Source organism: Eleutherodactylus coqui, chromosome 7 (assembly GCF_035609145.1).
Source record: "Eleutherodactylus coqui strain aEleCoq1 chromosome 7, aEleCoq1.hap1, whole genome shotgun sequence".
In the NCBI taxonomy this organism is placed as follows: Eukaryota; Metazoa; Chordata; class Amphibia; order Anura; family Eleutherodactylidae; genus Eleutherodactylus; species Eleutherodactylus coqui.
The window spans coordinates 184,948,281-184,960,457 of record NC_089843.1 but is presented as its reverse complement, the minus strand read 5'-3'; the positions used below and the strand labels follow the sequence as shown (position 1 = coordinate 184,960,457).

General features: G+C 41.7%; 1 protein-coding gene across 4 annotated transcripts in view; it reads right to left on the bottom strand.

Annotated features, from left to right (window-relative positions):
- Positions 1 to 6,124: 6,124 nt before the first annotated feature.
- The window catches only part of USO1 (USO1 vesicle transport factor), a 73,917-nt gene continuing 67,864 nt past the window's right edge, over positions 6,125 to 12,177 (bottom strand). For all 4 annotated transcript variants that reach the window (XM_066574087.1, XM_066574088.1, XM_066574089.1 and 1 more), the window contains 3 exons: positions 9,865 to 9,966; positions 8,900 to 9,115; positions 6,125 to 7,091 (listed from right to left, as the gene is read on the bottom strand). In XM_066574087.1, the coding sequence (XP_066430184.1) occupies positions 7,005 to 7,091; positions 8,900 to 9,115; positions 9,865 to 9,966 (405 nt within the window). In that variant the 3' untranslated portion in view covers positions 6,125 to 7,004. The remainder of the gene's footprint in view (positions 7,092 to 8,899; positions 9,116 to 9,864; positions 9,967 to 12,177) is intronic.

The window sequence follows — 12,177 nt, the reverse complement described above, 5'->3', positions numbered from 1 at the left end:
TGAGAACATATACTAAAGATCGTTCTCCTCTGTCACAGCTGTGACAGAGGAGAACGATGTTCTCCCATTGAATTCAATGGAGCCGGCAATACAGCCGGCTCCAATGAAAGCAATGGGCTGCCAGCAAGCACTGTATTAATTTTCAGGGAAGGGCTTCAAATATAAGCCCTTCCCTGAAAAGCATCCAATAAAGTGTAAAAAATAAAAAAAATATATAAACTCACCTTTTTGCAGCTGCCAGAGATCAGCCGCGTCCAGCCCTCTCTTCTCCTGAACTGCTTTCTGAAGTATTCAGCAGGCGGGGATTTAAAATCCCCGCCTGCTGAATGGGCTGCCTCTGATTGGTCACAGCCCTCAGCCAATCAGAGACAGCACTCACTCACCCATTCATGAATTCATGAATCTCCTCCGACAACAAATGTGGGGAAACAAAGATCAGGCAGTTGGATTTCAACATGCCCAATCCTTTTGTTCCCAAAGGAGATAAGCTATTCTTCGCTTCCTATATATTCTGACTGCCATTATGAAGTTGGGAAGAAATTCTTTCCTCTAAATGATCCAAATTGGCATCTGCCTCCTTGGGGTTGTTTTTGCCTTCCTCTGGCTCAACAAGGAATGATGGATATGGTCTTCATTCAGCCTAACATACTATGTTACTATAGGGAACATATGCAGACTCGATTGTGCAGAAATGCTGTCAGCCAAACAAACATTTATCCAACATATATTTAACCCCTTGAGTGGCACGCCCGGAAATTTTCCGGGACGGGCTCCACTGCTCATAGCGACATAGCCCGGAAGATTTCCGGGCTATGTATCACTATGGGAGCTGCAGAGCACAATGCCACAAGCTGTGGCATTGTGCTCTGCCTGCACAGTCCCACAGAGAACAAAGCAAGGGCTTTGAAAAACCAGCAGAAGATATTGCCGATATGCCGGCAATCTCCTGCTTTGTTTACAGGTTGCCATAGAGACCATCGGCTTGTCAGAAGCAAGCCGATGGTCTCTGTGGCAGGGAGAGCTGGTGCTTGGCGGTCAGAGGACAGCTAGGTACTAGCTCTTACAGTAGAGATCAGAGAAAACCTCCGATCTCTGCTGTGTTAACCCTTTACATGCGGCAGTCTATGTGACTGCAGCATGTAAAGGGCTGTCACTGCAGCATGTAAAGGGCTGTCACCGCAGCATGTAAAGGGCTGTCACCATCAGACCCCCGGAATGTGATCAGGGGGTCCTGATGGGTCCCTGTGGAAGTCCCCTAAAGGGACAAAAAAATAAATAAATTAAAAAAAAAAAAAGGAAAAATAAATAAATAAATAAATAAATAAAAACACTGGTCTCCCTTCACTTTGTAAAAAATCAAAAATACAATCACACATGTGGTATCCATGCGTCGTAATGACCCAGAGAAGGAAGTTAATACACTATTTAACCCCTTAATGACATGGCGCCTTTTTTTCTTTTTTTCCCCATTTCTTTTTTTCCTCCCCCGTTTAAAAAAATCACAACTTGTCCCGCAAAAAACAAGCCCTCATATGGCCATTTCAATGGAAAAATGAAAAAAAAGTTATGGCTCTTGAGACGCAACTGCAAAATTAGTTGAAATTCAATGATTAGACCATTTTAAAAAACCTGCCCTGGTGGACACGACAGGGTGGTAGGAAACCTACCACTCAAGGGGTTAAAAGTACATGATCCGCTATAGATAGACTGTAAGGGTGCTTTTACACGGGACGGTCTGTCGGTTAACAGATGCCCATCAGTTGTCCAAACGATAAGCGTTCCTATGACTTTACACAGGAACAAGCATTGCTGACTGAATAGAGGCAGAGCAAGTTGGGGATTGGTCTTCTTCCCCCTGCTTCACAGTAAACAGGCATTTGTTCATGAATGAACTGCCGCCTATTTACATGGAACAATATGTGGCTCACTTTTCTGCATGCAGAAACTGATTGATGACTGATAAGTGCAAAACTTCTTGCTCGTTGTTCAGTTGGTGCATGCATTTACAATGAACAATTATTGTTCAGATTCTCACTGGATTATAGAAAACCAAAGGATACCGTGTTAAAACAGCTGTAGTTATAAGAAATACCTGCGGGGGGTTGTGTCTATCAAGGGCAGCAATATAAGGTATTTATTTTTTAACAGTACGAACAAGGAGGCATTTCAGCAGTACAAAGAAATGTTTTTGCCGCAAAAGTGCAAATAACCTTTAAATCATTCAGATAGAAGAGCTACGAGCTAATATTTTTGCATCATTCAGGTTTTTTTTGCTTATTTTAGAGGCGAAAATCTTCTTCAAAACATAGACCTGGACATTTCCCAAGACCTGGAATCAAATTTTCTCACAAGAAGGTATAAGATTTTACTGATCTCATTTTACAATCTGATTAGGGAAGGTTGGAGATACTTACAGCTATGAACAGGTGGGAACTTTAAATACTAAAATTGCACAATAACAAAATCACCTGTATTGTCTCTTCCAGTATAGTCCTCATTATCCATGGAATTACCCCAAATGTGTAAGTATTCAACCATCATGGCAGTTTATGCAAAATTACCCAATATGTTTCTCTCCCGTGAGATAATATAACCAATATGTTCAGATCATTGCTAAAGAATTCAAAAAATAGCTGCATGTTCTATACTTCAGCTGATCTACTTTGTGTTTTCAGAGAACCACCACCAAAACACCAAATGCATCAGTGACGGCAGTCCAGCCTTCGCAACAAAGACCTACCGTCCCGGTGACAACTGCTGCGGATACTCAACAAATGACGTCATCCTTCAGAGATACCGTAGAGAACCTTACTACACAAGCCAATGACGACTTCACAAGAGGAGACAATTAGGAGCTCCGAATCGACTGCATAGACATAGATCCACAAACTAGCTGCCTTCAGTAATCAATAGGCTAGGGATGTACAACCTTCTTTAGAACAAGGGCCATCATGTCAGACTGAACCACTCCTAGGGGCGACAATAAGTCCTCTATCACACGGGCGTAATGCGCTTCTCTCTGGCATGCAAGTACACAATGACATGCATACTTGCTGCGTGCCGACAAACCCCACACACTATCTTCATGTGCACGTAATTTTTGCATGTGCGTTATTCGGACAGTTAAAGTGCGTGGGAGACTGGTACTGCGTATTACACGTCAAAAAACTGTGCGCATAATACTTACCTAAAACTTACTGAGGTACTGCCATCTGAGACATTTACATCATAAAAAAGTATATAACATGTCCAATAGGTTTGGGTTTCACAGACTGCCACCTTCAGGGTGAATTGGGTCCCAAATTATTCCATTTGGCACTCCAGAGAGCAGGCGGCCAGGCATACAACGCTCTCCAGTGTAGTATATGGGAGTTGCAGGAACAGTGTAAAATTTTTATATATCTTGTAAACTATGGCCTCATTTCCACGGGCGGGTCGAATTTCGAGTGTGAGAGACCGCAGCGGCATTCCACCCTACTTGCGGCTGTGGACCGTGCATACATGTACGGGCAGGTGGCGGCGTCCGCGCAGACTTCTCTTCTGCCGGGACATCTGTACTGCGGATGGCCCGCACGGCTCGCTGTCAGACATACACAGTACAGATTTTTTTTTTAAAATCTTCTGCTTTCTCGCGGGATTCGTGAACCGTCCGGCTTCCATTGACTTTAATGGAAGCCGTCCCTGCGGGAACCTCACCGAAATGAAGCATGCTGCAATTTGTTTTCCGGACCAAAAGGTCCGCAAAACAAATCCATATGCTTTAATTAATTTGCGGACGCCTATGCTTGCCTATGTCCCACGTGGATTCCGCAAATCAAACCCGCCCGTAGACATTGGGCCTAAAATAGACATAACTGCATTCAAAGTCCGCTTCTCCACTTCATCTACTCCATTCTGAAGTGCTAAACAGGGGGTTAAGGGACGTCATTCTCTTCATATGGCCACACAGCGGACCATTAGTACTTGCACTTCCCTGTTTACGCATTGTATCACTCTCTCGGACATAGAAACTACAAAGAGTGAGAGAATGGCATTGTGGGCCACAGGTTGTGCATCCCTACAGTAAAGGAGGCATAGAAGCTCTCTGTATACTCATATATTGAATGCAATGATGAATAGTATGCAATAAGCACTGAATGCAATGAAAAGTGTTCCATAAGCACCCTCTAGTGGCAGGTACTAAGTCCAAGTATTGAATACGTTAATGATATAAATGCAATACTGTTAGAAACTGGTTTGAAAATCTAAATGTCTGCAACTCTGTTGAAAATGTAAATCAAAAATCTCAATAAAAAGGGATTTAATAAAAAACAAACAAAAACACTACAGTTGGAAACTATGTCCTCTTAAAAGGAGATTCTACTTCTGATTTACATTTTTACTATATTTCACAATTAAAATCTACAGTACCCTCCAGAAGTTTGGAAACACCCCATGTTTCAGACAGCAGATCACTAGTCAGAAAGATCTCTGGGAGGTTCTTCATCAAGAACGGACACATATCCCGAACAAACAACTTGTAAAGTTGATGCACCACATGCTGAGAATGTATCTAAGAATTAGTTGGCAGATTTACTTCAATAAAAACACATGCATCCCAAAGTATCAATAATGTGGAACTTCAAAGCAAAAATATCCAGTATAGCGCTTCACCGGATGAAGGAAAAAATAGGGTGTATATTTCTACACCATTAGGTGGAATTTTATTGCAACGCGTTTCAGCCCTCTGTGGGGCCTTTTTCAAACCCTTTTCAAGTATCAATAATGTGGACTATTTCTTTCCAAACTTTACATTTTTAAGGGGACGTTTCCAAAATCCTGGAGGTTACTGTACATTAGATGTTAATTGAGATGTCCCACAAAAATTATTGTTGATAGTTTAATGCAGCTCAAACATTTTTTGTAATTAGTCTTATTACATTTTTTTTCTGTCCTGCTGCAGCCAATCACTGACCTTCTTTAGCCAATGATTGGCTGCAGAAGTCACATGTTCTGGTCAGCAACAACCAGGAAGGACAGAGTGGCTGTGGAGCAATTTTAAGTAGTGGGAAAATCCCTTTAAGTCTTGCTTCAGTCTCTGATTCACTGGATATGTGGAGGGATCTCTGGTGTAGTGAGTGGCTGCTTCAGAAGCATAACATGTTCTAACATCAGTTCTGGAATATCTCGGAATATAAACATTTTGTAACAAGTGCAAGTACAAAAAGGGTTTAGAATTATGGGCCGATTAAAAATAATCTTTATAGTTAAGAGTAACCGCTTTAAGATAGTCAAATATAACAGAAAAAAAACTACTCCTAAAACACCAAATGGTTAATAAAAGTGTCCCAGACACAAATATACTGAACAAATTCTTCATGGACATTTGATGAACAGTTAAAAGTCGAGAATAATTTTCCATTTTGGCTATGTTGGTGCTGGGCAGGAAGAGAGAGCGGTGTGAAGCCGCCTAGTTCAGCGAGGGATCTGATGGTTAAGCGAGCGGTTGGAGTATCTTAACTTTGACTAGTAAGAGGCAGGAATTTTTTGGCATCATTTTTTTCTTGCAAAAAAATGTTCTTGTAGTCTAAAAAATATAGTAATTATAAACAACATTTTTCATGGGTCTGATGTGTTTTTGAACTGCATGTTTTCTTTCTCCTTATGGATATAAATGTAAACACAAAATGGAGTGTAGTGCATTGTGGGGCATAAGATATTAAAGGGGTTTTCACGAGACTTTATTACCAATGACCTATCCTCAGGATAGGTCCTTAATAAGTTAATTGGTGGGGGTCCAACACTTGGATCTATGGCGAGCAGCTGATATGGGACCAGCTGTCATTGAGGACAGAACCAGAAGCTGACAGCTCCGTCTACATTGCAGCAGCCAGGTTGGTAATTGCAGTTAAAGCTCCCGTTGAAGTCAGTTGAAGCTGTGCCTGTAATTACCAACCCGAGCCATCAGCACTGATAGCAGGGCCAAGAACAGCTGATTGCTGAGGGTCGAGAGAGACGGACCCCCGCCAATTAACTATTAAGAACCTATTTTAAAGGATAGGTCATCAGCTTAAAGGAGTTTTCCAGAACTTTACTAACAAGCAAAATGTCCATCATATATTGAAATACGCAATAATTACAAACATTGATAAGTAAATGCATAATTTTATTTGTAAAACATGAAATTAATGTAATTCATATTTTCACTCTTTTAAAACATCATTCTGTGGCTAAATCTCTATGGCCTAACTGTAAGCCAATAAATTATAGAGTTCTGTCTGACTTTACCGCTACAGTGAACTAGTGGCAATGGCAACAAGTCTGAAAATATTTATCAGGGTGTTGAGTGTTTTAAGCAACCCTCCCTCCGTTTAAAAAAAAAAAAAAAAGACATTTTCGTGCAAATAAAAGAAACAAGGATCTAGCAGAACTACAAATATTAATGCCTCCACGGGTTATGCAAAATAGGATATGACCATTGAGGAACGCAGCTGTTTCAGGTGTGAAGGCACTAGATTTACATGTCCAGATCTACTACACTTGTATCAAAACACTCTAGAGTTACAAGGGGGAGGAAGGAACAATCCACCCCATTGCTCACTATTCCAATCTCTATATTAAGAGAGAAAACTTTTCAATGTTTCCTGTGAAGACGCCGTAGCAGCAAGTTTCAGCACAGTCAACTAGATGCACAAGGTCTGGGGGGTCATTGGACACTGCATAGCAATGTTTTGCACTTGGCTAGGAAACGGGGAGCACCACAAAGAATAAGGTGCAACGTAACACTGGCAGAGAAATAAAAGACCACATTTTCAAGCCATATTCGTAAATCGAAGAAAGGCTCGGAGATGTGTGAACTATATTGAATATGGCAACCGCTCTAGAACCAAAATAACTCTGGTTTACAACTTCACATTGCCTTCAAAACGTACTATACGTTTAATTAGGAAAATTACTGGAGTTATTACTGTAATAAAAAAAGGAAAAAGAAAAAATCTGGATATCTGTTTGCACACTGAATATTTCTACATGTCGTCGTCTCTGCTGTCCTCATCATCCAGATCATCTTCATCACCTGCATCTCCAGATTCCAAATCGTCTTCATCCTCCACCTAAAAAGAAGGGAGAAGTAGCATTAGGATCATTTATTTTCATTATTTCTTCTTAAAGGTTTTTTTTTTATTATAAAATGTTCAGGACCAGGTGTCATAAATGTATGGTATACAGGGCTTTAATAAGTGCCACTGTAAATGTATAGAAGGAGTTTACAGCTGGTGCAACCTAGAAGAAGCAGTGCTGGTGCACCCGAGAAAAAGCTAAAAGTTTATAAGTTCTATAAATTCTTATGCCATCTATTTCGCAGCTTACATAGCGCTCAACGAGGACTGTGTAGTGGTTAAAGACAGGGGTAATGTTGTGGTCTCTATTGGGCCCTGCACTGGATGCCCTCGGCCAGTGACTTATCACAGGGGGCTCCCATGAATGTGCCAGTTACAGAAGAAAGTAGCAAAATAAATGAATGAATGTCCCACAGAGGTCTTTTATGACCTCGTGGGGGCACATATGTTAAAGAAATTATATATGCACAATATAGTATGGTTTTTGCATTCTTAAGGCCCATTAACACGCAAGGATTATCGCTCAAATGGCCAAAAGTGAGTGATAATCGTTATGTGTAAACACGGGCAGTCGTGCACTATTTGTTCAATTGTTGTTTAGCGCTGGTCTTTAGCTGGCATAAAAACCATTACTTCAGTGCTTAAAATTTGTTCCATTTGAATGGAATTTTGAGCCGCTGCAGGATGGGTTTTGTTTGCCTTGCGTACATAAAGTACATGGTTTACTCATTATGTACTCTGCCAGGAAGAGACAATGGAATCCTGCTGGCTGGATAACCATTACATAAACACACACCACCAACACACATATACATACACAACACATAAAGAAGCTAGGACCATTAAGCCAACACATGCATAAAATTACTGAAAAGTGGTCACTAATGAACTAAACTGGTCATTATGGAAGGAGAAGCAAAAATTTGCAGTTAGAGAAAAAAAAAAAACCTGGAACATGCTTTATCCTTTTATGGACTTTCACAACGTGAAGGGCTGCTGTCATGCGAGTGGTATTTTAGTTACAGGCGTCTAGAAGATGTGCAAAGAAAGTCAGAATAGTGGGTGCAGGCCCTGAAAGTCAGTGTACCCCCTGTGATGCTGAACTGTTCGTTACGTGACATTGTTTGGAGTAGAGGTCAACTGAAAGTAGTACCCACTATTCTAACTAACCTTAGGCTTGCATCTCAACTGCCAGTGTCTCGTGTTGGTAGCAATTTTAATCTTGCTACATCATTCAGAACTTCATAGTGTTGTAATGCCCACAACCGTACCACAAAAACAGATTTGGATCTTTCTTCCATATACTGGGAAAGTTGGTAAGTAATTCAGACAACATCTGGCCCAAGTATGCTGTTAAGCAGAGGATTACTAAAAACCAACTTTGTATGGACACAGCCAGTGGAATGGTGCATTTGCCTAACTGATTCTATCATATGAAGCCCTTCAAAAGAAAAAAAAATAAGCTAATGTCGCTCCATTTGGTCCACCATATGATTGTTACTAAGAAAAAAAAAAAAAAAGTTAGTGCCCAAATAGATAAAACTTTCCCCATACTAAACAGAGCAGCAGTTAATAATAGTCAGATATAGAACATCTCAGACTCGCGGCATGGTCTGCGGTTCTTTTCTTTCCTTTAGTTACTTCTGCCCATGAAGTTGATGAGCTGGAACAATAGGAACACTTTGGTACATGCTTGCAGGTAACACATTCAGTGCTCACAGACACCTCAGTAATCATTGGCAGCCACTATGTAACTTGCAGCACTACTCTGCTGACTTTTCTTTAACCTGAAGTTGCCTAACCTGTTCTCCCAGTTCTTTCAGTTTATTCTTCAGACCAAGGATTTTTTGGTCTTGATCGGCCAGAAGTATTAGAAGATCGTCTTGTTCCTTCTTGGATTCAGCCACCTCTTGTAATAGTTTATGTTTCTCATCTTGTAAAATGGCTGCTGTACTGTGCGCAGAATCTAGTTCCCGCTTTAAAGACGACTTCTCCTCAGATAGTGCTTTAAGTTCATCCTAAAGTACAAAACAAAGAAGGTGATTACTGATTCTAGTAATTGTACGTCTAACAATAGTGTTTTCTCACTATACTCTGTCTATAAAAGGCAACGTGCAATAGTCCTCTAGAATCTCGCTATACATCGGAAAGAAATAATATAAATCACAAGGTTTCAATGTGATCAGTGACACAATCATATCATTTAACCCCTACAAGATAGACTTATTTTGAGCCTTAAAGGGGTATTCCCATACAGGTCCTCATTTGTGACATACACAAGCCCCCTTGAGTACGTAAAGCATATATTGTCTCAGCTCCTACCAGCCTTCCTCTCGAACCCCAAACTAATTCTAATAATCATTGACTGAAGACTTTATAAGGTTTTAATAGGGACCTTAATTGGGCAAGTTCAAAAGGAATAAAGCAGGCAAAGTAAAACATTCATTTTAATAGTAACTATATGACCCAACCATGAAATTATTAGATTAGACCACCATTGTAAATCCTGTTGGATCGTTTTAAAGGAGGGAGGGTAATTAGCCCTTTAGAGAATTAATACAGGGGCAGTCATATACACCTCGAGGTAAGGCACATTAACAGGCCGCCACTTAAAAATCAAAGTTTAACTGAAGAAGCTTAATAACTCTTTGATGTAGGTTTATATTTAAAGCTTCTGACTTTGCAGTATTTAGTTCTAAATCAAATATTTCAGTGGAATTCATATTAAATGTTAAAGATATCAAGGAAGTTAATGTGACTGACAAACCTTTAATGAGCTAAGCTCCTGCAGCAAACTTGCCATTTTCTCTTCATAATCACTATTTTTGGAAGCTGCTGTAGTACTGGCATCCGACGCTGTAACTGTAGTCTGTGGTGTAAACAAAAGAAATTGATAAGTTTAAAAAATGTAATACGTTAAGTATATTACACATACATACACACTTAACTGCAAGTCAACAGCACCTGTCCTAGCTACAGCTCATTTAGCAGGGGGCAGTGATGCTGGATTTCGTTTAATAAGATGGAGTTAGGATAGGGAACTAAATAGTTAATTTAACTTAGGCATTCCACTGTAAAATAAATGTTGAAGGACCTGGTAAAACTGAGGTCACCTGACCCAGCAGACAAAAGAAGCTCCCTGACGCACGTTCCCTGAGAGGAGGGGGAATTTCCTGTTCATCGGATCTGTGTAACTACATATAATATAAATACTCTCTCTTAATTTATTTAAATCACACATCTGATCTAGATGAGAAAACAGATATTTTTGGTATAACTTACCGTAAAATCTCTTTCTCGTCACGTTCATTGGGGGCCACAGCCTAGACCATGGGATATAGCCACTGCCCTAGGAGGCGACACTAAGCAAAAAAGTGTTAGCTCCTCCCCCCTGGCTATATTCCCCCTGCAGGCACTCAGCTAATTAGTCTGTCTGCAAGCAGCAGGAAGCCAGTGGGAGTAAAATTATACATACTATGTTTTATACATACCAAAATACATATTTTTGGCGTCATTTTCTGCCAAACAATGACCGAAGAACAGAAAGTTCCAGCAACCGCTTAAATAACAAGGGGTGGGTGCTGTGGCCCCCAATGAACGTGACGAGAAAGAGATTTTACGGTAAGTTATACCAAAAATATCTGTTTCTCGTCCGTATCATTGGGGGCCACAGCCTAGACCATGGGACGTCTACAAGCAGTCCCGAAAACAATATATTGGGTGGGCATTCAAAGTTCGGCCGTGCGGTCATACGACCGCCGCCTGCAAGATCTTCCGGCCAAGAGCGGCGTCAGATGATGCAGCTATGTGGATCTTATAAAACTTTGAGAACGTATGTAAGGAATTCCAGGTGGCTGCCTTACACACCTGAAGGGGTGAGGCTCTGTGACGGACTGCCCAGGAAGCCCCTACTGCCCGTGTGGAGTGGGCCGTAACCCAAAATGGCGGCGTGCGTCCTGAGGTGCAATACGCCTCTGTTATCAGGGACCTTATCCATTTCGATAGGGTGACTTTTGAGGCTGCTGAGCCCCTTCGTGCCCCTTCCGGAATAACGAAGAGGGTGTCGGTCTTACGAAATTCCTTTGTTCTTTTCACATAGATCCTCAGCGAGCTTACTACGTCCAGATGGTGCAGCATTTTTTCCTTTTTGTGTACTGGTGCTGGACAAAAAGAAGGCAAGACAATTTCTTCATTAATGTGAAACTGCCAGACTACTTTTGGTAGAAACTCGGGTGATGGTCTTAGTACCGCTTTGTCCTGGTGAAAGGTCATATATGGCGTCTGTATAGACAAGGCTGCCAGCTCCGAGACCCTACGAATCGACGTGATAGCGACGAGGAATACCCCCTTCCAGGTCAGTAGTCGCATAGAAATCTCCTTCAGCGCCTCAAACGGCTGGTCCGTCATAGTGTCCAACATGAGATTAAGATCCCAAGTTTGGACTGGGGGTTTAAACGGGGGCATCGTATGGGCCACTCCTTGCAGGAATGTACGTACAGCCATCCTATTTGCGATTGGCTTTTGAAACAGTACCGTTAGTGCCGACACCTGTCCCCTTAGCGTGCCTACCCTTAATCCTACTTCGAGGCCCGATTGTACGAATGCAAGAATTCTGGCCATCGAAAATTGCATCGGTTGTACCCGCCTCTCCTCACACCAGGTGAAGAAGCGCTTCCAGACTCTATAATAAACCGCCAACGAGGCTGGTTTCCTGGCCCGTATCATTGTCTGAATAACCTTCTCCGAATAACCCTTTCTTCTCAACACCTCGGTCTCAACGGCCAGGCCGTCAAATGTAGAGACCTGGAATACGGGTCTAGCAAAGGCCCTTGGGATAGCAGGTCTCTTCGCTCTCCGGAAATTGCCACGGTGTGTCGGACAGCATTTCTATGATGGTCGCGTACCAGCTTCTTCTTGGCCAGTCTGGCGCTATTAATATCGCTGGTCGCCCTTCCTGCTTGATTTTCCCTAGGATCCTCGGTATGAGAGGGATTGGTGTAAATACGTATAGAAGTTTGTATTCCCCCCACGGAATGGTCAGTGCGTCTGTTGCCGCTGCTTGTGGATCCCGCGCTCGGGT